This window comes from Pristis pectinata, chromosome 25, assembly GCF_009764475.1.
Source record: "Pristis pectinata isolate sPriPec2 chromosome 25, sPriPec2.1.pri, whole genome shotgun sequence".
In the NCBI taxonomy this organism is placed as follows: domain Eukaryota; kingdom Metazoa; phylum Chordata; class Chondrichthyes; order Rhinopristiformes; family Pristidae; genus Pristis; species Pristis pectinata.
The window spans coordinates 10,533,246-10,557,554 of NC_067429.1; the positions used below are offsets into that span (position 1 = coordinate 10,533,246).

Here is a 24,309-nt window from a genome sequence, read left to right on the forward strand (position 1 = left end):
TCTTGACCTCACAATCCACCTCATCATGGCCTTGCACCATTGTTTGCCTGCACTGCACTTTCTCTGTAACTGTAACACTTTATTCTGCATTCTGTTACTGTTTTACCTTGTACTACCTCAATGCATTGTTGTAATGAATTGATCTGTATGGACGGTATACAAGGCAAGTTTTTCACTGTACCTTGGTACGTGTGACAATAATAAACCAATTTACCAAGTAGGAATTCATCCTCTATTGTACGTGATACATGTATGTGACAATAATAAACCAATTTACCAATTCTGGTATTGGTTTATTATTGTCACTTGTACTGATGAGCAGTGAAAAACTTGTCCTGCATACTGTTCGTACAGATCAATTCATTACACAGTGCATTGAGGTAGTACAGGGTAAAAACAATAACAGAATACAGAATAAAGTGTCACAGCTACAGGGAAGTGCATTGCAGGTAGACAATAAGGTGCAAGGTCAAACAAGTCCATCTCATTGCAGAAGGGAACTGTTCAATAGTCTTATCACAGTGGGGTAGAAGCTGCCCTTGAGCCTGGTGGTATGTGCCCTCAGGCTCCTGTATCTTCTGCCTGATGGAAGAGGAGAGAAGTGAGAATGACCTGGGTGGGTGTGCTCTTTGATTACGCTGGCTGCTACACCATGGCAGCCAAAGGTATTGACAGAGTCCATGGAGGGGAGGCAATTTGTTCTTTGTTACTGATATCTTTCTAAAGATAGTACATTTTTTTGTTTGATGATGTTTTCAAGGACCCCTTGAGGTCTAATTGAAAAAAAGGGCAAGCTCTGTTTTGAAGAAACAGCCTCACAGTTTGATTCCCAGTTGCTGCAACCAGGACACTCCCTCCCTGAGCATTGTGGGAGTTGTAGTCTCCTCTGCTCCCAGGCTCGTATTCTGAGGACTCCCGATGCGCTTTGCGACGAAACGTCTATCCTCTCAATGCCTGCCGGGAAATGTAGTCCGGGTTCCCTTGCGGCCGTCGATCTGCCTACAGCTCCCAGGATTCAGCGTGTCCAAAAAAACAGTTTCCGGTTGCCTCAGCGGGCAGAGATGGCGGACAGGCGGCGGCGACGCGCTTCTCAAGACACCGACGAGGAAGACGACGACGTGCCCCGGTCGGAGTTGGAAGTCGTTCCGTCCGTCCCTTGCATCTTGGACTTGTCCGGCGTCCAGGCCCGCGAAGTGGAGTCAGAGTGTGTGAGTGTGGCCGGTGGGGGAGAGGGCCGGGGCCTGGGGCTTGGGGCTCCCGGCACAGCCTGGCGGCAAAGGGGACGTGCGGCCGGTCACCAGCCCTTGGCGTGGGGCTGGAGCTCCTTCCACCGCCCCGGCTCCGTGTTCGTTTGAATTTCGCCGTTTAATTTCGCGCTGTTTGGCTACGCACTGGTTTCAGCAGAAGTGGTTGATCCAGACTTTTTTTTTCGAAGTTATTTTCCTCTGCAGTGCGATACAGAAAATAGGGCGGGAGTGTGGTCCTGTATTCTGATTTAGTTTATGATCATGGTGTTGCAGTTCAAATCTGACCTCATTAAAGCTGCACCGTTGCTGAGGTTAATGTAGTAGATTGCAGTTTACTACGTTAGCCTCCTCAACGGTGCACTTTTAATTGCAGTCTGTGTACACAAGCCTTCTTTCCCGTATCATGATTTGCTGATCTTTCGTTTCCCCATATTATGATTTGCTGATTTTTTTTCATTGCACGATTTTTCAAGGAATTTCATTGCATCCTGGTGTATATAACAATAATCTGAATCTGTTTTGAAGAAATGTGCTTCAACTGCCAGTCATATTGTCAGCAAGGAATAAGGAAATGTCAAGTTAACTTAATTCACAGTTGCCGCATCAAGTTGAAGGTTCAAGTATGAGAGCTAAAAAGTGGTAAAACCAATAGTTTATGCCTGTAACATTGCTCATTGCTGACAGGTTAAAGTTGCTTGAATGCACTTGTAAGAGTTGTGAAAGGCATGTATATTAGATAGCAAACTTTTTAAAATAAGATTTTTGCTGATGCTACATGTAAACCAGTTTTTTTATTTACTTGGACTAAAACAGCATGCATGCTTTTGAAATGTATTAGTTTAGTTAATTTATTTTAATGTTGTCTACAAATAAAGTGACTTAAGAAAATTTAAATTTTTTCCTATTGATTTTGTTCTTTTTAAAAACATTACAGGTTAGAAGAAAACTGTAGCATTAAAATAAATAATCCCAACTGCACCTGAAAAGAGAGAGATTAATGTCTGAGTATGAAGTTTTTATAATAAAGTAGAGCAATGTGTCCAGTTATAAGATTGAAAGCAAGCAAAGGTATGAGATGAACAACCGTTGCACTGTCACACATGCAAACCATGTTAACTATGGAAGAATGATTAATGGTTTAATTGTGTGGTAACAGATTTTTTAAAAAAAGCTGTAATAAAATAAATTCTGGATCCCATGCACTGGTCACTCCAGTCAGTCAGTTGCTTGTGTCTTGTCAGTCTTACTGGCCTTTTATTGTTAGTTCTGATGAAGAAACAACTTTTTTTTCCAAAAGTGACAGGCTTGGTTTCTGTTTCCAAAATTTTCTGCTGCTATTTCAACACCCAGCTCTGTGCTATTTTTAGTGCTTGGGATCACAAACATTAAAATACTTAAGGTTATGTTTTATAAATAGTATTAGAAATAATGTAAAATGGGAACTCTTCCTATTTCCCAACATTGATAATCAGATCTAAGAAGTGGCTTTCATTGTACAAGAGATTTGATTTTTGTGTAGTGGAATATAAGAAGTTCAAAATGTTCACATTTACATATAAGTGAAAGAATTACAAAGCATTATACATTTTGGATTTCTGTTTCCTTTTATTAAATCACCAAATAGTAATGACGTATTGCAGGATCTGACTTGTCCACTTTAAAATAAAATTAACATAATGACAAAATCTTGAGTTACTCAGTTAATAAAGTCTGGTGTTTATCTGCCCAGATTCTCAGAACCAAGGTTTGTGACTGCCTGAAGTTGTCATTTGAACTGATTGTTTAGGCAGCACTTCTGAGAAGTCAAAAGTCACAGAGGGGAGATTAAATTGTAGTCTTCATTTGGTCATAAAAAAAACTCAAGCAATATGGATGGCCTGTTGATGATCCCCCACTCTTTTATGAATGCTGGTTTTGGTACCACACGTGATTGTAGAATTCATTGGAATAAATACACAAGGTTACTTCCAGTTTTTAACTATCCAAGCCCATATTGAAGAGCTTCTTGTGGATCTTTAAGATTATATGATGTTGGAATTTCAAATTCAAATGCTCACTGTTCCCCTGGGCTTAATCTACATGGCTGATAACTCTGGGGAAAAGCCAGTAGGCTCAGTTGTGGGCTCAATATTTACAATATGGTTAAAGCAGCAGTCTTCCAATAAATAACATTACTAAAATAGCTCAAGTTGCTGGTATGCAATTTTTGATTGGATGAAGGTTTCCTTGGACTTCAGCTAATTCATGTAGGGGATCTCCATTACATTATACTTGTGACTATATCTAATTATCTGACCTAATGTTTTTATTAGTGTTTTTTTTAATAAGATTTTGGGTTTGCCTTAGAATTATTGATGGACAATTACAAGACTAATGAGGGCAGCATGGTGCTGCACAGCTCTAGCATCCCTGTTCAATTCTGATCTCTGGTACTCTTCTGTGTGGAGTTTGCATGTTCTCCCGTTGACCACATGGATTTCCTCCTACATCCCAAAAATATGCTGTTGGTAGGTTAGTTGGCTTCTGTAAATTACACCTCCATTCTTCTATTGTATAGATGAGGAGGAAGATTGGAGAGAGAAGGTACTTGATGGGAGTGTGGGAAGAATAAAATGGGTCACGGTAGGTTTAGTGTGAGAAAGGGTGTTTGATGGTCAGTGTGGATTCGGTGGGCTGCAGGGCTTGTTTCTGCGCTGTATGCCTCTGACTGCATGGCTGAAATATTTTGCAACTTGAGCTCACCAGCCAATTTATTATTAGAAAAAGATAGTATTAATTGTTTCACTTGTTTTCAACTGAGACTAGTCTGGTTTGTCTAGGTTTTTAGTAACTTACTTCATTCATTGTAATGGACTGCAGACAGCATAATTACCATTGAAAGAAATTTGTTTTGATGGTATTCCATATTGTTGTAGCATCTAACTGCAGTAAAAATCTGATAATCTGGCATCTGATTGTTTGGAAATCCACATAATTCAGCATCTGGTTCACTCATTAGTTCAGAATGTGAGCTGGGCTGTCAGAATGTAGCCAAGGCTGGGGTGCAGATTGTGGGCTGGGTGTGTGGCTGTAGCCTGGGGTTGGAACACCAGGGTAGGTTTGCAGCTGGGGCAGGGGTCGATCTTGCATGTATATTTCCTGCTTCCTTTAAACTCACCTGGTTCACTGAAAAATTTGTTATACTACCATGTAACAAGAAAAATAATGTGAAATAAAAGTGTTGTTAATAGTAAGTTATTAATAGGAAAAATATTCTGGAATATAGAAATATTCGGGAAAAATAGAAAATCCTCTAGTCTGACATTACCAAAATCCCAAGGATGCCAGGTTATTGGGAGTTTTACTGCATTTCAGGACTGCATGTTGGTATATGTGGTTCACTATTCAAGTAGTCTTGCCATCACAATCACATTCTTGACACTTCCCAGTATTATAAAAGGCACAGCTTGAAAAGACATTACAGAACATTTTATATTGGAAATGTTTAATTTTGGTACATTTGAAATTTTTGACTCCTGCATTGAATCTAAAAGAGTTACCAATGGTAAGGGACATGAAAGGGGCACGTGAATATTTGTGTAAGGGTCCTAAAAAAGATTGCTTTTCAAAAACCTATGGGTAAAAAATTTCATTGATTAATTGGGCCAATATTCACTAAGAAAAAGTCTGGACGCTTTGTAATGTTTGGAGTTCTTTTGCCAATGATTAAATAATGGAAGCTCTCCATACAGTAGCGATTTATAAATAAATTATTTTTCTGCAGCATCCATGAGGTGAGGGTATGAATGTGACATATTTGAACAATGTTTTGCTGAATGCTGTTAATCCCTGGAGTCACAGGAGACTGCAGATGTTGGAGCCTGGAGCAAAAAACAAACTGCTGGAGGAACAGCAGGTCGAGCAGCATCCATGAGGGGAAAGGAATTGTCGATGTTTCAAGTCAAGACCCCGAATCAATCCTGATGCAGGGTCTTGACTCAAAGTTGACAATTCCTTTCCCCTGCCACAGATGCAGCTCAACCTGCTGAGTTCCTACAGCATTTTGTTTTTTAAACTTTCGAGTCTTTGACTTACAAAGTCACTATTGTAATATGATTTTTATCATTGGCAGCATTTCAAAAATATTCTGGTAATGGAATTTTCCCATGTATGTTTAAATTGTTTTAATCATGGTAACCTTTAGTAATATTTATTTTCATATAATTCATTGACTCACTTGTCAATTTACATTGGTGGCTGTCATCTAATGTTGAGATTAAAAATTTGTGGTCCAAAGTTGCTAATTGTAATAACGTTCCTTGCTGGCCTTGGAATATCGCTGCAGGAGTTTCCCAGGGCAGTGCCCTAGGCCTAACCATTTTCAGCTTCATCAATGACCTTCTTTCATAAGATCAGAAGTGGGGATATTCATTGTATGTGCAATTTTAAATGCATTTGCCACTCAGTGAAAGAACCAGTCCATGCTTGTTCAGACATGGGCTGATAAGTTGCAGGTAACATTCATGCCATAATGTGCCAAACAATGACCATGCTCAACAAGAGAGAGTTCAACTACTTTTGTCATTTAATGACATTATCATCGCCATGTACTCGTTCAATATACTTAGAAACTCAGCTGAATATTGATCAGAAACTCAGCTGAAACAGCAAGATAAATACTATGACCATGAGAGCAGGTCTCTAACTATCCTGCAGAGTGACTCATCTCCTGACATCCCAGTACCTTCCCACCATCTACAATAAACATAATGGAATACTGTTCCCTTGCCTGGATGAGTGCAGTTCCAATTCTCAAGATGCCCAATGACATCCGAGGCATAGCAGTCCATTTGACTGGTATCCTATCCACTGCATTGAACATTCGTTCCCTTCACTACAGCACACAGTGGCTGCAGCATATACTATTTGCAATATGCACTGTGGTTATTAACATAAGCTACTTCATTTCCCAAACTTGTACTGCCAAGCGAGACAATAGTTTCAAATGTACTAGAAAACCACCACCAGTATGTTCCCCTCCAAGTTGTATACCATCCTGAATTAGCATTTACTGTACTTGGTCATTATTGTGTCGAGACTCTAGACTTCGTTCCCCTACAGCATTTTCATTAGAAGGACTGCAGTTATTTGAGAAGGCAGCTCACTGGCACTTCTCAAGTAGTTAGGGAAGGGCAATAAATGCTTGCCTTGCCAGTGATGCCCAGAATCTGAAAACTGAATAAATAAAAGAAAAAGTTGAGGGATGGGTGAGAAGGATGAATCTCTTCTGAGTCTTTGTTACTGGCTAGTGGTATACATTTTTGTACCCATATGTTAGCAGGGGTAGAATATGTACATCCTGTGTTAAATATCAGTTGTAGTAAGACATAAGAGTTACATGCACTAAAAAGGCAGAAAATGAATACTAATTGTCTTTCTTCTGTAGGAGAGTGAAGATGGCATAGAAGGCGATGGTGAGTACCACAAATGGACAACAAGCCTTAGCATTTCTGTTAGAAAACATTAAGATATATTAATAGGATGTTTTAACTCTGCTTTTTGTCCTATCTGTATTGAATTGGAACAGTGATTATACTAAATAAATGAGCTTGGATTCTGTGTAATTTATATGAGAAAAGGAATTTTTTTTTTGGTTTTCTTGTGCAAAGGTACGTGCAAAACCAGCTGACATACCTGGCGTATGTCAGGTAGTTTTATTGTGGACAGTCTTAGAACTCAAACTTCATGGCATTCACAGCATTTTGCAGGAGGAATCACTGCAGTATTCAGCAGTGCTTGCCTTTTTCCCACATCCTAACCTATAAGCGCACAAACACGTGCTGCATCACAAAGTTCCGTGCTGCTGTGTTTGCCTCCTCTAATAACTGCATTGCTGAGAATGCAGTCTAGACAGGGATTGAATCAAAGACCATTAATGCCACATCAGACAGTACATTGGCCTATTAAGCCGCGTAAACTTATCACGTAAATCTCTCCAGTTACGTTTTGTGGTAATTTGAAGTTGATAAGTAAACTGTTTGAAATAAATTTGTTGCATTTTGTAGGTTCCGTTGTGATATTTTTGCTGTGCTTTCACTTCCATTATACACTTGCTAATTTCTATTCTTTAATTTCAGCTGTTGTACTTTCAGATTATGAAAGTGCTGAAGAGAATGGTTCTCAAAAATCCGTAAGTGCAATAGTCAATGATTATAAAGTCTGAAGTCGTATGATGAGAAGGATAGCTTTATACCATTTCTGTAGTAGGCAGATGATAAACGATGAATACTGTACTTAAGCTGCTGCTAGTAAGATAGGATACCTACAGTTCTGTACCTTGTACTTGACCAGTAGTATATTTTCATTTGGCCCTTTGTTAACATGTAGTGCTGGTTTATTTTTGGTTCTTATTATCTTTGTGTGTCATATATGAGTCAAAGGTTAAGACAGCCCTGTGGTACATTCTTTGCTCTCTTCTGGCTCTACACTGCAGCCCCTGTTCCTGAGCACTGCTTCATGCTTTGTTTCCCTTGGTGGGAAATTGCCTTACCATCTGATTTCATTAAGCCTGCTTCTGTTCCTGTGTTCCTCAAGTTAATTTTGGCTTGTTTCTGTGCAATATTTTCTACAGAACCACCCTGATCTTTTTTTTAAACTTGTTCTGTTCTTAATTCATTTTATAAAGTAAGTCAGGATTATGTGTTTCTCCCTCTATTTATGTTTAGACAAATAATTCCATCAGCATTTTTCATTGATGTTATTTTAATTTTTTCATGTGATTGTAAATTATGTGAAATAGATTAGTGAAAGTATAACTTTGAAAAAATTTGGATTTTAGTATGTACTGTCACTCCCATCGATTATTTTAATGATTCAGGAATAGGTACACTCAGAATATTAACTTATGTCAGAAACTATAGTTTTGGAGTACATCCATCCTAGGAGATTCTGGGGGAATTAACCTAGGTAAGATAGCAGCCTAATGTAGTTTCTACCTGTGGAACGTGATCTGGAATATTGCCTGCTGGAAAATTTCATAGCAGATACATTTTGTACTAATCGTGCCCAGTCCATGTTCTGTAAGCTGAATTTGTACTATTATTTGTATTGAATTTGTACTTGAAAAAGTGAACTATTTCTAGATTGTTAATGTGACAGAATGTTATCCAGAAATCCCGTTGTTACTGTAGCAAATGTATAAATGTGTATGGTGTACTCAGCTTTAACATACGGTAAAGCTCACTTTTATTGTTCACACATGAACAATGCCACTTGAGCAGGTGGCAACGGGTGCCGGGGAGTTGATGATATCTGTAGAAGACAGTTGAAGTCACTGTACTGAGGAGAAAAGGTTGAGGGCAGGAAAACTAAGCGTTGCCGGCTTTTCTCTTTTGAGGCTCGAAGGAAGCTGCAGTAACATTTTGATCATCATGATGAGCAACTCCACATATATATAGGCAGGCACGGTAGCATAGTGGTTAGCATAATGCTTTATAGCGCCAGCCACCCGGGTTCAAATCAGGCCACTGTCTGTAAGGAGTTTACACGTTCTCCCCGTGTCTGCGTGGGTTTCCTCCGGGTGCTCTCGTTTCCTCCCACATTCCAAAGAAGTACATGTTAGGAAGTTATGGGCATGCTATGTTGGCGCCGGAAGTGTGGCGACACTTGCGGGCTGCCCCCCAAAAATCACTGCAAAAGATGTATTTTACTGTGTGTTTCGATGTACATATGACTAATAAAGATCTTATGTTATTTTATGATGTGCTGTGCAAGAAAAGTACCTTGTTGGACATTCCGTTTTGAATCTATTTATTATCATAAAATCTTTTTACCAATGCTTAATCAAATCTTTGTTTGTAGGAAGAAGATGGTGAAGAATATAGTGATGAGGAAGTCCCAAAAGAGGAAACAAAAAAAACAAGCAATGAAGGGGATGAGGATGAATCATCAAAGGAAGGAAAGCCTGAAGAGAAAGGAGAGATTACTGGAGAGAGACAGAGTGGAGATGGACAGGTAACATAAAATGCTACTTGTTTAGCTTTGGCAGGATGGAACAGATTTGATCTTTTCATAAGCCTAATGGAGTAATTTATTTATAGTAACAATATATACAGAATAATGTAGAGATCCCAAGCATCCAGAGAGAAAAGCAATGAAACACTTTCATTTTTGTAGCATCCCATCACTTTTGGAAACATCTCAAAATACGTCATGATGAGTGAATGATACACAATCTGGCGTCCATTTAACCACATAGTTTTTTGATGATGTTGATTGAAGGAGCAATGTTGGTCACGAATTTGGGAGAATTCCATTTTAACTCGTGACGTGCAGTCTTTACTGCTCACTCACAACAAGCAGCTGGAACTTGTACTGCTTCATCCAAAAAGCATCACCTCTAATAATATAATATCTGAAAGTTCCATTGAGATTGCAGGAACATTAGAGCTCCTGGTGATATAATTGTTTTGCATTAGGCTTGCTGCAAGGTGTGCATGGTTTGTATTTGAATCCAGCAATTATTAGCACAATCTAAAAGTGCATTTAGAATGCTCTTAAACAAAAATGTTGCAATTGAGTAGAAATATTTAGTGCACAAAGTATGTGCCATGAGGCTCAACAAAGGTACTAATCCTGTCAGAAAGAAAAAAAAATTGCAGGTGCTGGAAATCTGAAGTATAAACAGGAAATGCTGGGAATATGCAGCACCTCAGGTAGCATCTGTGGAGAGGTGAAACAGGGTTGATGCTTTAGTTCAACAGTTCTTTTATCCCTCTCCACAGATGCTGACTGATCTGTATTTCTGACATTTTCTTTTTTTTACAATTTATCTCTTAGCTAATCTGCCTATCTTTAGTAAATTGAGCAGCGCCCCTACTGCTGAGTGCTATCCTTTTGGAAGACCGTCATACTTCTGTATTAATATAGCCACGTTATTTGAATTTGTGTAAATCATGATGCATTGTAGTTAAGGTATCTGTCGAACTATAGGCTCCACTGGAAAGTCAGTGCCTTCAGGAGAAGAAAATAAGTCAAAAGATTTTACCTACTTCTGGGGTCAATATCAGTTCATATAAATACAAACATACAAATTATAAGCAAGAGGAGGCCATTCGAGCCTATTTTGCCATTTAATAAAATCATGACTGACCTGATTGTAACCTTCTCTCCACTTCCTTATCACTCACAGTAACCTTACACCCCCTTGCTTTATTAAAGCAGAGACAGACATTTGATAATATTTAAAGAGTCTTTCTCAAAGGGCAGTGGAAAGAGGTCCAAAGATGTACAACTCTCACAGACAAAATAATTGCCTTATCTCTATATTAAATGGGTGACCTTTTACTTTTAAGCAGTGACCCAGTAGTTCTAGATTCTTCCACAAAAGGAAATATCCTCTCCATATCCACCCTGTCAAGACCCCTAGGAACTTCTGTGTACTCAGAGTGATGAACACCAGACTTAAGGACAGGCTGTACATACGAATGAGTGTTTGGAAGACTAGTGGGATGGATTTGCCAGCTGCTGCAGGTCTCCAGGTGTCTTTTGCCATGTGAGAGCTCAGTTTGTGGCAATATCGTTGCATCTTGCAGAGAAATCTGAATGGTCGAGTTGTACTTTAATAGCTGGTTTAACTGTGTTCCCTTGGTTGGCCCGTTGCCAGGCAGCCACATTTCTGATTTGTAAACTGTTCAGCTTACAAACCGTTCTCAGGATCAGAACACTGACGTAACCTGGGGAGGACCTGTATAATGTGGCAAAGTGACAGATGTGAAAGCTGCTATTTCCTGCTTTGAAGATTGTTACTTTTGGACTACATTTTCTCCCTATAGGAGAGCACAGAACCTGTTGAAAATAAAATAGGTAAAAAGAACAGGCGGCAATTGGACGATGATGAGGATCGGAAAAACCCTGCCTATATTCCACGGAAAGGACTCTTCTTTGAGCATGATCTAAGAGGTCACACTGAACCAGAGGAAGTGAGGTTTGTGATTGATTGTCATCCTATCATATTAAATTTGAGCCTGTGTTCTGAAGAGGATTGGAAAGAAATGAAAATCTTAAATTGTTATAACATTAATTGATGAGGGCAAATCTTGGAGGAGAGGTGTTGGAGGAGAATGGCCTTATGTGAAAATCTTCAGAAAGTGGGGAATGTATAGTGTCACAGTCATTTGTGACTATTTTAATGTGTGTGATGTGTGGAGTATTAATTAGGAAATTATATTTGATAAGTTTGGATGGTAACATAATTACTTGCAGCGTCACATAGTATTTCAACCCACTGAATCCTTGTCAACTAACAATCACACTAGGAGCGATTTAGAGTGCCAATTATCTACCAATCTACATGTCGGAGGAAATGGACATAATCACAGGGAGAACATGCCAACTCCACACAGACAATACCGGAAATCAGGATTGAATCTGAGACACTGGAGTTGTGAGATGGGGGCTCTACCAGCTGCGCCACTCTGTTGCTCAATCAGTGTACATATAGCATTTTATCCAAACCTTGTGATTTTGTTGCTTTAAGCTTATTCCCAGTATCTGTGTATACACATTCCTGTTTGTATTTTGTAAGTTAGATCAGAAATCAGTCATGCACAGAAACTGACTATCCATGCACAATATCCTTTAACGCTTGATTATATTCACTTAAGAGGTTTACATTGCTGCCAAAGTAAGCTTAATAAAGTGTTCTCTTGCTGCCTTAATTTTACACCTAGCCAACGTTGAACAAGAAGTGCTTAGGGCAAGTGACTTGTTCTCGCTCAGAAATTGACACTTCGGCTACTTCTGGGATTTTCTTAAGTGCAAGATGGGAGTACTTCAATCAATCATGTTACACAGTGTAGTTAACACATTTGCCAAATTAGTTACTGCAATAGTGACCCAATTTTGACTCTAAACGGTCATAAAATTATTAGAAAAGTTTATATTCACTTCTCCCTCTCCTCCAAACTCCTTCCAATAATCCAAAATTGTTAGAGTCCTGTTGATAACAGTTAGTGTAACAACAAATATTTAGTGTTGGAGTTTCTTTTACTTGATATGTTATTAAAGGTAAAGCACATCTCAAACCAAGGAATGGCAAGCTAGCTAATAAATTCCAAAGTTTATCTACGGCTATAGGTTGAATAAGTAGGATGTTTGTGTTTACAGGCTAGCTTTCAATTAACAGCATTTGATTTCAATTTTTGAATTTGAGGGAATCAGTAAGTTTTTAACAAATATTGAACTTAGCTGCTATTCTGTAAGAATGCTGGCTAGACATGAATGCAGAATTTAAGATCAAGTCCTTAAGTCTTCAGGTGAAGTACAAAGAAGTACAAAAAAAGTTTCTTCCCTCTGCCCCCCTCCCTGGATATAATTACTCTGGTCTGTTGAGTTTTCAATATTGGTTTCCCTTCTTTCTCTCTAAAGGCCCAAAGTCCGACAGCGCAAGCTCTGGAAAGATGAAGGTCGATGGGTGCACGATAAGTTCCAAGAAGATGAGCAAGCACCTAAATCCCGAGATGAACTTATTTCCCTGTATGGTTATGATATTCGATCAGATAGAAATCCTGATGAAATAAGGCCGAGAAGGATCAGGAAGCCGAGGTTTGAAGAATTTCAGAAATTTGAGCTTTGAGAAAGCTGATAAAGTGCATGTAAAATGTGTAGTTATATTTCCTAATTCTTAGATTTCTATCAATAATTATTGCCTTTTGTCATATTTCCATTTTTTCCCTCCCACATAATTTTCCTTTCTCATCTTGTATACAACTTATCTGGTGAGATTTAGGGCTAAGATAGGAATAGTTAGCAGTTTACAACATAGGGAAGGTTTGGAGTTGGATCATATACAGATCAGGGTCAATACATGTACCAATGCAGGTTCAATGGAGAGTTTATTAAGGTTATGCAGGAGCCAGTGGGGGGCTGAATGTGTATGTGCAGTAGTTTTGAATGTATTGAGAGAGGAGTTAGTGAAGCTTATACCATTCTGTTGATAAATCCCAGAGGCACTGAGTTCAGAAGCTGAGGGGTGATGTTGAGCCTTCATGAAACACTGGTTTCAACTATTTTGTTAATCAGGTTCTGGGTGCCACACTAGAAAAGGTGTGAAGGCCCTAGAGGAGATGCCAAAGAAATTTCCCAGAATGTTTCCAAGGATCAGGATTTCAGATGCAAGATTAGACTGAAGAAACTGTGGTGGTTCTCTTTGAGCAAAGTAGATTAGAAATAGATTTGAAAAAGTTTTGCAAGATCAGGATGGTTTAAGATGGGTATGTAGAAGCTGTTCCCATCAGCAAATGATTCAGGGATAAAGGACAAAAATATAAAGGGGAGGTCAAAAGACAGAATGTGTGTGCAGAAAAATAGTTTTTGCAGTGTTTATGATCTGGAACTTGCTGTCTGTAGAGGGGTCAACCAGGTTTTTCAAACAACAAAGTGTTGGAAATGCTCATCAGGTCAGGGAGAATTCTGCAGAAATAAAGATAGAGTTAATGTTTCAGGCCACCCCTGCTCATTCTCGTTCCAAAAGGAATTGGATAGATATCTGAAGGAAATTGGAAAAAGAGTGACAGAATGGAGCTTTGATTGCTTGGGTGCTGTCATGGGTTTAGTGGGCCAAATGGCTACCTCTCGTGCCATGTAATTCCACAAAGCAAGTTGAGGCAAGCCTTCGTGTAGCAAAACTTCGGTGACAAAAAGCAAGCATGAACATTGTACTCAATCACTTGTATTTGTAGATTTAACATAGAAACTTCTTTGATATTTTCTGTTGGCTTATCCAGTGACTAATATGAGCCAGCCTTCAGTGGCTGACTAAAATTGATATTAATATATATGTTAAATGTTAATTTGCTGTCAACATAATGCTTAGGCCTGTAACTTTTTTAAAATTTTACAAAAGGTTTAGAAGTCCTCAAAATCGAGACCCTGATTGGATGGATGAACCACCACCAAGGCCTTACCTGCGTAAAACCACCAATAGCATACCTTCTACAAGAACTTTTAACCGAAGGATAGGAGGATCAGAACGGAGATCTCCAGCAAAGAATTACTCTAAAAATGCTTCTTATAATGAAGATCGTGAGAATGTGAAACCCGTTGAAATAAACAGTTCAAGAAGTTATCACTCTTCAGGAGAGTTGTCCACCAGTGAAAATAAAATGGATACAAAGAACATAGAACAGAGTCATGTGAGAGAGAGTGTGATTGTAACAGATGGTTTACAGTCAGTGAAGAGTAATGGTGTGACGAGAGAAGATGGCTCCATACAAAATCAATCCCTTCCTACTGAGAATGTGCCACAGGTACAGGAGAAAACAATAGAAAAGAAATCCTATTCCCGTATTCGAAGGACCAGGAACAAAGTCACCGAGGTAGGGAAGCCACAGCCTGTGGAGGAGAATCCTGTCCCAGGTTTGGTTCCTCCAGCTCAGCAGATACCTGTTCAACCTGTCCCCCCACCAGTATCAAAGGCTGGCCCCTGGGAGACCCCACCCGTAGACTCTGCTGTGACTGGGCTAGAGCGTGAGATGACCCAAATTAATTTATCGGGGAAAAACTGGACTCCAAATAGTCAACCACAATATGTACAACCAAGAGAACTCCGGGGTAAGTTCTGATATAGTTCCAATTTCTGCCTGAGCACTTTGAAATGACTTGTATTAGCATTGCAGCAATGCTTATCATGAGTGTTCTTGACAATGGGAGGGTGTTCCAGTTGTTCTGTACCACAGCATGTTGAGCAGGGATGATTTCCTTTGTTATCAATGAAACATTGTGCAATGACATGGCTCCTCTTTCAGTGCTATCATTTAGTAATAATAGTGTCAACTATTGTGTTTCTTCCAGGTGTTCCCAATTCACTACACATGAGTGCTTCTCCTGCTCAATATAACAGAGTGGAAGAAATGGTAAGATAGATAAAGTTTATATCGTAATATTTAAACTAATTTTTTTTAATGGAACCATGTAGGCTGAATGAATAGCTGTAAAATCATTTATTGTTGACAGTACCATAATTTAGTTTTGGAGCATAGTTTTTCCAAACATTATTGTGTAAGCATAGTTTGCTTTTATTGGGAAGCACTTAATGAAATCTTGTATTAAGATACCTTTCTATTAGTCACATGTACATAGAAGCACACAGTGAAATGCATCTTTTGCGTAGAATGTTCAGGGGGCAGCCCGCAAGTGTCACCACGCTTCCTGCGCCAACATAGCATGCCCACAACTTCCTAACCTGTATGTCTTCGGAATGTGGGAGGAAACTGGAGCACCCGGAGGAAACCGACGCAGTCACGGGGGAGAACGTACAAACTCCTTACAGACAGCGGCCGGAATTGAACCCTCGTCGCTGGCGCTGTAATAGCGTTATGCTAACCACTACACTACCGTGCAGCCTTTGACAACTCTTAAGTGTGGCCCATACCATAACTTTTTGTGTGTTTATTATGTAGTACCTGGTTGTGGGTGTACACAAAGGTGGTAGCTGGTCAATTTGGTTGGATGTTACACAAAGAAGGGCAATTGTTCAAGGATATTGTACAGGACACCAGACTATATCTCTCACCTTCAATACATGAATGCATACTCCTGCAAAACAAACCTTGCAGAGTTCTGTGGCCAAGTAGTTATATTTTTTAAGACATTGGTTTGGTGGGCTCTGATAGGTCCACATTTACGATGTTTTGCAATGGGGTGGAAGAAATGTTAGTTTTTTAAACGTAGCATCAATTTACTAAAATGTAAATGTAGATTTTAAATTTAACTGAGGCTCAATGACTTGAGAGGTTAGTTAGTTGTTGCTAATATCTGTTATAGGCACCAAGAGTCACCTGAACTAGTTAAGTGAGCAAGGTGACACTTCTGCAGTGATGGTGATGCAGGAGGGATTAACCAGATAGTCACAAGTAGAAAAAAGAGGGGGATGGCACATGACTTTGTTATTTCATAAAGCAACAGAATGCAGTTTTGACATCTGTTGATTCCTTGTGAGGAGTACGTCAATTAAATAGTTTTAAATGGTTGAATGTCTTCCAGGGCAGCCAAGCAAGACGGGCAAAGCGTTACTCATCTCAACGACAACGGCCAGTACCCGAAGCAGCACCACCACCGCCACCACCCCCTCCAGCACCTGCACCAGCACTGGGTCCGGCCCCAGCTCCAGGCCCTGCTCCTATGCACATTGGCCTCATGGAAGGACACTACTACGACACATGTAAGGGGGGTTGCTTTAGGTTTTTATCCTCAAATAGCAAATTGAATTTCAAATTATTTTCTGTGTCAACTAAAATACCAATAGGTAATTTGCAATTTGACTTGGTATCTTGTGGATTTATTACCAATCTACCTGTTGCTAAATGTGAGGTTTTCAAATTAGAGCTAAACATTTTTTTTGGATTATAAAATAATTTTTAGAATAGATTGTATTTGTTCAGGGACTTGTAGTTCATAAATGAGTACAAGTTTAGAGTTCTTGTGTAAGAATCATATGATTCTGATTCATATCATAGAATCATAGAAAAACTATGGTACAGAAGGAATCCATTCAGTTCATGTTCATGCTGGCTGAAAATGTGCTATCCAGCCTAATCTTACCTTCCAGCACAAGATCCATAGCCCTGGAAGTCATAGCTCTTCAAGGACACATCAGAGTAGTCTTATAAATCTGGTGAAAATTTCTGCATCTACCATAATTTCAGACCCTTAATTCCCTTTGGGTGAAAAGTATTTTTCCCCTCATTCTCCCTTCTAATCTTTATACCAAGTTCTTTAAATCTGTGCCTCCGGTTTCTTGACCTTGATGATGGAAATGGATCTTTCCTATTTCAGCCCGCCATGAGCTCAGAATTAAGTTGTCCCTCATTTTCTAAAACAAACAACTTTTGCTTATTCTGTTTTTCTTCACGGGTATAACTTTCTGGTCCTGGCAATATTTTTGCAAACTTCCTTTCCATCCACTTCAGAACCATCTCATCTTTTCTGTAATGCGCTGACCAGAACTTGATGCAGTGCTTATTGAAAGTAGCATGAAGTTTTAATATAACCTCCCCACTCTTGTATGGTCCTGTCCAATAAAGGGGAACATTCCATATGCATGTTTAACCTCCTTAGTTGTACTTTTTAAGATCTTTGGACATGCATTACAAAGTCCTTTTACGTCTCTGTATCACTCAGTACCCTTCAGTTTATTATGCATTCCCTTGCCTTGTCACACCACCTCTAATGTGTTGCCTCCCTTCTCTGGGCTAAATTCTGTTTGGCACTTTTCAATGGGCAATGTAAAGTTTTTTGACCTCTCTGTCAACTACAAGATCAGATGTTGTATCATTCTGCACACATTTTTATTATGTATCCTACATTTAATTTTAAATCATAAATATATATCACAAAAAAAGGGACCAATTGTTGAGTATTCTTGGTACATGCACTTCAAATGGGCATGGTGGAACGATTGTCAATGTAAGTGCAATATTTTGAAGAATTAAAATTGCTTTACTTCGAGAAATATCGTCTGATTGGCCTTGCTACAGTAAGTTAAAGACTTTTTTTAATGGCCATTAGTTATTAAATTTAAAAAAAACTGCAGATAGAAATCTGAAATGAAAACAGAAAATGCTGGAAACACTCAACAGGTCAGAGGGCATCTGTGAAAGGAGAAACAGTTAATGTTTCAGGGCGCAGAGCGAGGACAACTTCAAGGTTGACATACCTGGAAAAGAAGTGGGGTGAATTCAACAGTAAATTAAAATCTATGTGATGGACATTCTGAAGCATTAAAATATTATACAAAAATTCTTGAAAATTAACCCAAGTGTAATGTCTGTGGGAAATTGTATACCCATAAGTAGTTTTTAAATGTTCCATTTGTGATGCAATGATCTGTCAGCATAATCTAAACTATGTTTTCTGTTTGCAGTACAATTTCAAGGACCAATTTACACCCACAGTGAAAGTCCAGCTCCTCTGCCACCTCAGGGCATGATTGTCCAGCCAGATATGCACCTTCCTCATCCAGGTATTCAGCTCTTTTGAACCAAGAAAGGAAGACTGAATATCATTCAGATGTACTTGGTAGGCCAGGGAAGAATTTAACTTTAATTGAAAAGCCATAAAGATGGATTATCTGGTTAGATTTGCATTTGATTACTTCAAGACGTATTCTTATCATCTTTTCTTGATTCAACACTGTTTATCTTTTAGAATCTCTTTCCGTTGATTATGTGGTTGGATGAAACTTGCTTGAAAGAGGTATCAGATCTGATGGTTAGGCAGAGCTAAGTTCGAAACCATTAAGATAGTGAATGTTATTTCAACCAATTCATGGTGTTGGAATCGATGATGCTAACATCAGATTGTAGTGCCCTAACCTTTTTTTGGAAAGCAAAAAATTGAAGATGCAGGAAATCTGAAATAAGAACATAATGCTGAAAATACTCTGCAGGTCAGGCAGCATGAGTGGAAAGGAAAAGTTTCCTGTTGATGACCTTTCATCAGAACTGGCCAGGGAAGATGATGATTCAAAATTTCTGAATTCAGTGGTGTCAGCTAAAAAGGCCTGATGAAGGTTCTTTAGTCACAGATCTCTTGGAAAGAGATGTAAATAGGACTTGAATGAGGACAGAGAGAAAAAAAAATAAAGGGGTTTAAAAAAGACAAAGCTGGAACTGTGAGACATGCACTGGAGAAGCAAAACATTGTAGATGCTGGAAATCTGAAATAAAAACATTGCTGGAAATGTTGCAAGTATCAGGCAGAATCTGAGGAGAGAGAGAGAGATTAGTGGTCTTTCATGAGAACTGGCTAGCTCTGATACAAACAGGAAAGGCTGGTTATCTGAAATCGTTGAATTCAATGTTATGTTCTGAGGGATGTAATGAAGCCAGAAATGAGATGCTGTTCCTTGAGCTTATGTTGGGTTTTGATGGAATAGACTAAGACCAAAGGCAGAGAAGTTAGCGAGGGAGTGGGAAGGCCATTGGAAGCTTGGGGTCAACCTTTCAGCTGAATAGAAGTGTTCTGTGATGTAGTCGCCAAATCTATGAATGGTTTATCCTATGTAGAGGCTTGAGACTGTTCTCAATCTATTCATTGTGAATGTTGTAGCCAGCAGGAAAGAGATTTTAGGTAACTCTGAGGTGACTGGAGTTGCTTTCTGTAGCTTTAGGTCAAAGCTAGAGAGATCAATGAGTAACCAGTGTTTCTTCATTCTTGGTATTTATTTTGAAACAAATCTATCTCTTTGTTTGTTGAGTACTTGTGGAATTGTGCTGAATATGTAATTTTTTTCAGAAACATACAAGTGTAGAGGAGCATGTTCCATGTTTGTCAGTCCTTTTTAGTTTCTTTTAATTTTATTGCATCTTCATGAAATCCCATCGCACGTACTTGCTTTGTGACAATATTTGTGGTGGTTCCTTGGAATCTATAAATTATCTTCTACTTGATCCTTCAATTAATCTTGTGTTCATTATCAGTTCCAGGTTTTAATCACCACCAGTCACCTGGCCACCTAACAAACACTGGTCTTTACGCTCCACAAGTTCCATTGCCATCTGGACAACCACCTCCACCCCAGGTGCTACCCCCTCCCTTCTTCACTCCTGGAATGATGAACTATGGAAATCCTAGTTATCCATACACAACTGGAGGGCTCCCACCTCACATTTATCCAACTACTCAGGTGAGACCACATGCAGGGAATGGATACTAAGCAAGATCAGAACGTGTAATCTTTTGGTCATTATTAATATAGAAATTTTTACCATAAGAGCAAATCATTCAGTATGTGTTTGGAGCTAATGGAAGTTTTATTATTTTTCCCTGCTCTTTATGGACTGGAAACAATTTCAGTGCAAATGTCCGAATTTTTAAGGAAATGGAGAGAAAACCAGATTATTCTTAGCATCGTGTATTAGTGTTTGCTTGTCAAAAAAAAGATTTCCAGTTATTTTAGGGCATCCTGTAAGAAGCAACAATACGCAAATGTTAAAATTCAAAGCAATCGTACAAATTAGGCCTCCTTGAGCTACAATGGCATAATTTCCACTGATTCATCAAACCAGCCATGTGGTCTATATTGCAAGTATTTACTGCCTGCATTAGCAAAGTGTTAATTTTCAGGCTTTTACTGTAAGTTGTAACCTATTGTTGAGCATTGTTTCACCCCCTACAAAAAAAAGTGACTCCACTGAGGAATGAGCATCTTTTCGAAAAGTACCGAGGTGTTTATTGTTTGATCATGCACATCCTGTCTGTTATTGAAAATAAGAAATTTCTGAAATACTAATCATGTGTTGTGTGTTATTAGGCCCAGTCTCAGGTCTTTGGTGGAGTCACTTACTACAACACTGTACAGCAGCAGGCCCTGCCAAAGCCATCACCTCCAAGACGACAATCGCAGCCTGTTACTGTTAAACCACCGCCACCTGAGGTACTTGATACATCCGTCATCTGGTTTCCATGCAGCTTAGGTACAACGCCATCTGAAGCTGCAAAATACCATGTACTTATGAAGTTAACTTCTATAAAGTAATGTCGTGCCTATTAATATTTCCCTCTGCTTCTTTCTTCTCCCCTCCCGTTCCTCTTTTGTTTCTTTCACCCTCTCCTTCCCCTCCATCTCGCCCTGCAAACCAAAGATTCACACTTCACTGTATCTTCCCAACCTGCCTGTGCTGTTCTTGAGCTAGGTGTTGAGTCTCTCCCATCAGTCCCTTCCTCTTGTATCTTATCCTCCATTATCATCTCCTTTTCCAATTTATAAAAATGTTAAACTTTTATAACTTGTTTACACATGATTCTATTTTTTAAGGATTGTTCTGCACAAAGCTTAAGAATATCATTTAAAGTGAAGCAACATCGAGAACTTTCACATGACTTTCTGTGTACCATCTGCTATGGTTCTGGGATGTGTAATCTTAGATGTTCTGATTTTCCCAAAATACCAATCAGTGAGGACACTGTGGTTGGCTTTTGCTTCTCTTCAATAAGTGGGAAAGTTAACATTATGTACAGGTCCTCCCCAGGTTATGATAGGGTTCTGTTCCTGAGAATTGTTCATAACCCGAACAGTTCTCAAGTCAGAAATGCAGCCACCAAGCAAAATATTTCAATAAAAACAGATGCCAGCCAAAGACAATCTGTAGTTAAACCAGGCCATTTAACTCAGCCGTTCAGATATTTCCTGAACAGAGTTCCCACAAAGCAGAAGGTGCCTACAGTCCCGCAGCAGCCAGCAAATCTATCCTGCCCGTCTTCCAAACACTCATTCCTGTCTAAGGGCTGTACATAAGTTGGGTGTCGTAACCTGGGGATGTGTTTGGGTACGTGAGGATTGCCATACAAACATTTTTAAGAAAAAGACTATGACGGCAAGCACATCTATCTCTTGCCAGGCACTTACTAACCATTGTTTCTTTCCCCTTTTGTCCTCTTCAGGCAGTGGAATCTGGTATATATTTTCCATGATTATTGGTGCCCTTGATTGGGAAATTTGTTATCCAGTTGATGTCATGTGAAGCTTCTGTTAATGGTTTTGCAATAGAGTTGAACAGATGTCTGAAACTGACAGGGAACTTGTAGAAGTAGTCATTCTAAAGTATCCATCTCCACGGTGAATTTCATCAGGCATTTTCACTATAAAGAGCCACACTGCTAATTTCAGTCACGCATGTCATTGGGGGTGTGGGAAGATGCTCAGAAGTAATTTCCAGTTAGATTACTGGTTGGTGATCTGGAGAAGATGAGGATTTTTTTTTTCCTCCCTACCCCAAATATCCTGAGACCAGGTTGTACCATTCATGCAGATTGTAATTAATTAGCTTTCATCAGAATTTTAAAAGGATACAATTACATCATTTAAAAAAAATAAAAAGACATTTGTTTCAGATTATTGTGATCTGAAGTGCTACTTTTTTTTCTAGGACAGCCGAAATGAAAAGCTGAAAGAAAGGAACGAAGCTTAGCTACCAGGGAATTCTGTCCACGGATTTAAACAGAAATGAATTCATGTGGACAATCGGTCCTCTGTTCATGTGTTGGACGCCCTGCTGACTTGACGATGCTACTAATGTCGCTAATGTTTGCAGCCGTCGTTTAACTCTGGCTGCAGGACTCACCAGTCGGTCTTTAACAATGCGCAGCTACGAGCAGAATTGGCTCTTTGGGGGCTTGCCCTGTAGCATTTGACAAGTTGTGGTTCTTGAGCAGCTTTCCATTACTGTGTGAATGGTAACATTGTGGAAATCCAGCAGTCAAGGTCTGATTTTAAATTTGAATCCCATATGATCAAGTGCAGCTGAACAGATTCAAAATGAGTATAGCAATAATCTCCCAACCACTGAGCCTTCATGTTGATTGGTATTGATCCCTTTACAGGTTAGTTTGCTGTAGCTTTGTCTTTCCTCAGCTTTCAATACACATTTATTAATATTTAATTCTAAAGTTACTTAAGAGGACTACTTTTGCCCAGTGTACAGTCGTATATGCAATATGGAGAAGTGGTTAACTGGTTTCCTCTTTTGCAGTGAGAGAACAGAAGTATCTAAATGTAGTTTAGTTCTAAGCCTAGCAGTTACGGTGTTCTTGCAGGCAGGGTACTAGTTCAAAAACTATTTCTTTTATTTATTTAATTCATCCTTTTCTTTAAAAAAAATTCCCCATGATACCCTTACTTTCCCTCACATCAGTTGTGAATGCTACATTGCCATACTGTGCACCTTGCTTAGAGGTAGACGCTACCAGATGGTAGTTTTTTTAAAAAAAGAACATCGCAATGAAATACCTGGCACTGAAATGAGGTTTTTCTTTTACATTGCATTAACTTCAGAAATGAAAAAATGTTCCCTTGGAAACAAAAAAAAATGATGAAATGCAGTTGGCTTGTGCTATTTGAGATTGGATTGTGTTCATTTAATATCATCTGCCACAACTGAGGGAAGCATGACTCAGTGATTGTTTTTATATTCCTGTTTTAATTACAATATCAACTGAAGATCTTCATCCAATCTGTAATACACTGTATTAGGGAGAGAACAGACATGATCCAGTGAATATGTCTCTGTTCTAGATGGCAGCATTCATCCTGTATAAGAGCACTTTACTTGGGTACATCCTTGACGTGTTGATTTGAGGCAGTGTGACCATTGATACAATAAATAGACATGAGCAAAGTAACATTGAGGAGGAAAGTCTAGGTGTTGAAAATTTTGTTGACCAATTATTTTTCAACCTTCTGTTTAGGTCAAAGCTGAAAATTATTGACATGATTCATGAATGATTGGGGATTATGAGTAGTGAATTGTAGTGTTACATTATCCATTCTGCCACAGAGCTTGTTTGCATTTATACGGCATTGCTTACCAGGAGGCTTTGGTGGCAAAAAATAGGTATTGTATCACCGCATTTACCAGGCCGTGGACCTGTATGTTTCCTTGTTTACAGACCAGAGCATTGATGCTGTTAACTTGGATTAATGTGTCTGCTACTCCTGGGGTCTGTCCAGCCTGTATCTGTTAGGCCGCTTAAGACAGATTGTTTATATGTTGAATGCTGAATAATAAGTGTGTAATTATTCCTTTGCAAAAGACAACTTCTAGTTTAAAAGAAATGTCAAAATACTGCAGAGTGTAAACTTTTATAAATGTTAAATTTAAATGTAATAAAGTTGTTTTTTTTCATTATTTTGCCTTAAGAAGATTTAAATGTATTTGTCAATTCCACATATCAGTTGTGTGACTAATCTAGACCCCTGAACACTGTGATGGCTAGTTTTTAATCTTCTTAGAAATGGAGATTTGTAATCAATATTTTTGTTGCCATTTGGTGGACACAGTTTAATAAAGTGTGGATAAAAGAACTATCTTTACAGAGAAGCTTGTTTTACCAAAATGAAAGTTCTGTCTTTCAGGTTCTTGGGTCAGTTTTGTGCTTTCACATATTTCCCCCTCTTGTTTCCTTTAATAGTCATTACAGCTGCTGCCACAGCAGGGCATCTTTGCTCTCGAGCTAGATGTAAAAGTGCCTTAGAGTAATATGGTTACTTACTATTTTCCCTCTGCAAGTACTGTTTGACAAAACC

General features: G+C 38.9%; 1 protein-coding gene across 3 annotated transcripts; it reads left to right on the plus strand.

Moving 5' to 3' along the window:
* Positions 1–1,036: 1,036 nt before the first annotated feature.
* On the plus strand, positions 1,037–24,081 carry casc3 (casc3 exon junction complex subunit). 3 transcript variants are annotated; one of them, XM_052038863.1, is made up of 13 exons: positions 1,037–1,208; positions 6,673–6,700; positions 7,364–7,416; positions 9,087–9,239; positions 11,060–11,211; positions 12,654–12,830; positions 14,131–14,837; positions 15,078–15,139; positions 16,269–16,446; positions 18,148–18,246; positions 19,706–19,911; positions 20,539–20,661; positions 22,154–24,081. In XM_052038863.1, the coding sequence occupies exons 1-13, from the start codon at positions 1,062–1,064 to the stop codon at positions 22,193–22,195; spliced, it is 2,127 nt and encodes a 708-aa protein (XP_051894823.1). In that variant the 5' UTR covers positions 1,037–1,061; the 3' UTR covers positions 22,196–24,081. The 3 variants fall into 3 exon arrangements, with proteins under 3 accessions (XP_051894823.1, XP_051894822.1, XP_051894821.1); XM_052038862.1 differs by having other exon boundaries at positions 1,049–1,208; positions 20,539–20,701; XM_052038861.1 differs by having other exon boundaries at positions 1,049–1,208; positions 20,539–20,701; positions 22,159–24,081.
* The last annotated feature ends 228 nt before the right edge of the window (positions 24,082–24,309 follow it).

Bases quoted from the DNA above. Each gene is read 5' to 3' on its own strand.
- casc3 (XM_052038861.1), top strand. From the start codon at position 1,062: ATGGCGGACAGGCGGCGGCGACGCGCTTCTCAAGACACCGACGAGGAA. The intron at 7,417-9,086 runs GTAAGTGCAATA...CTTTGTTTGTAG, and splicing joins AGAATGGTTCTCAAAAATCC to GAAGAAGATGGTGAAGAATA. The intron at 14,838-15,077 runs GTAAGTTCTGAT...TGTTTCTTCCAG, and splicing joins ACAACCAAGAGAACTCCGGG to GTGTTCCCAATTCACTACAC.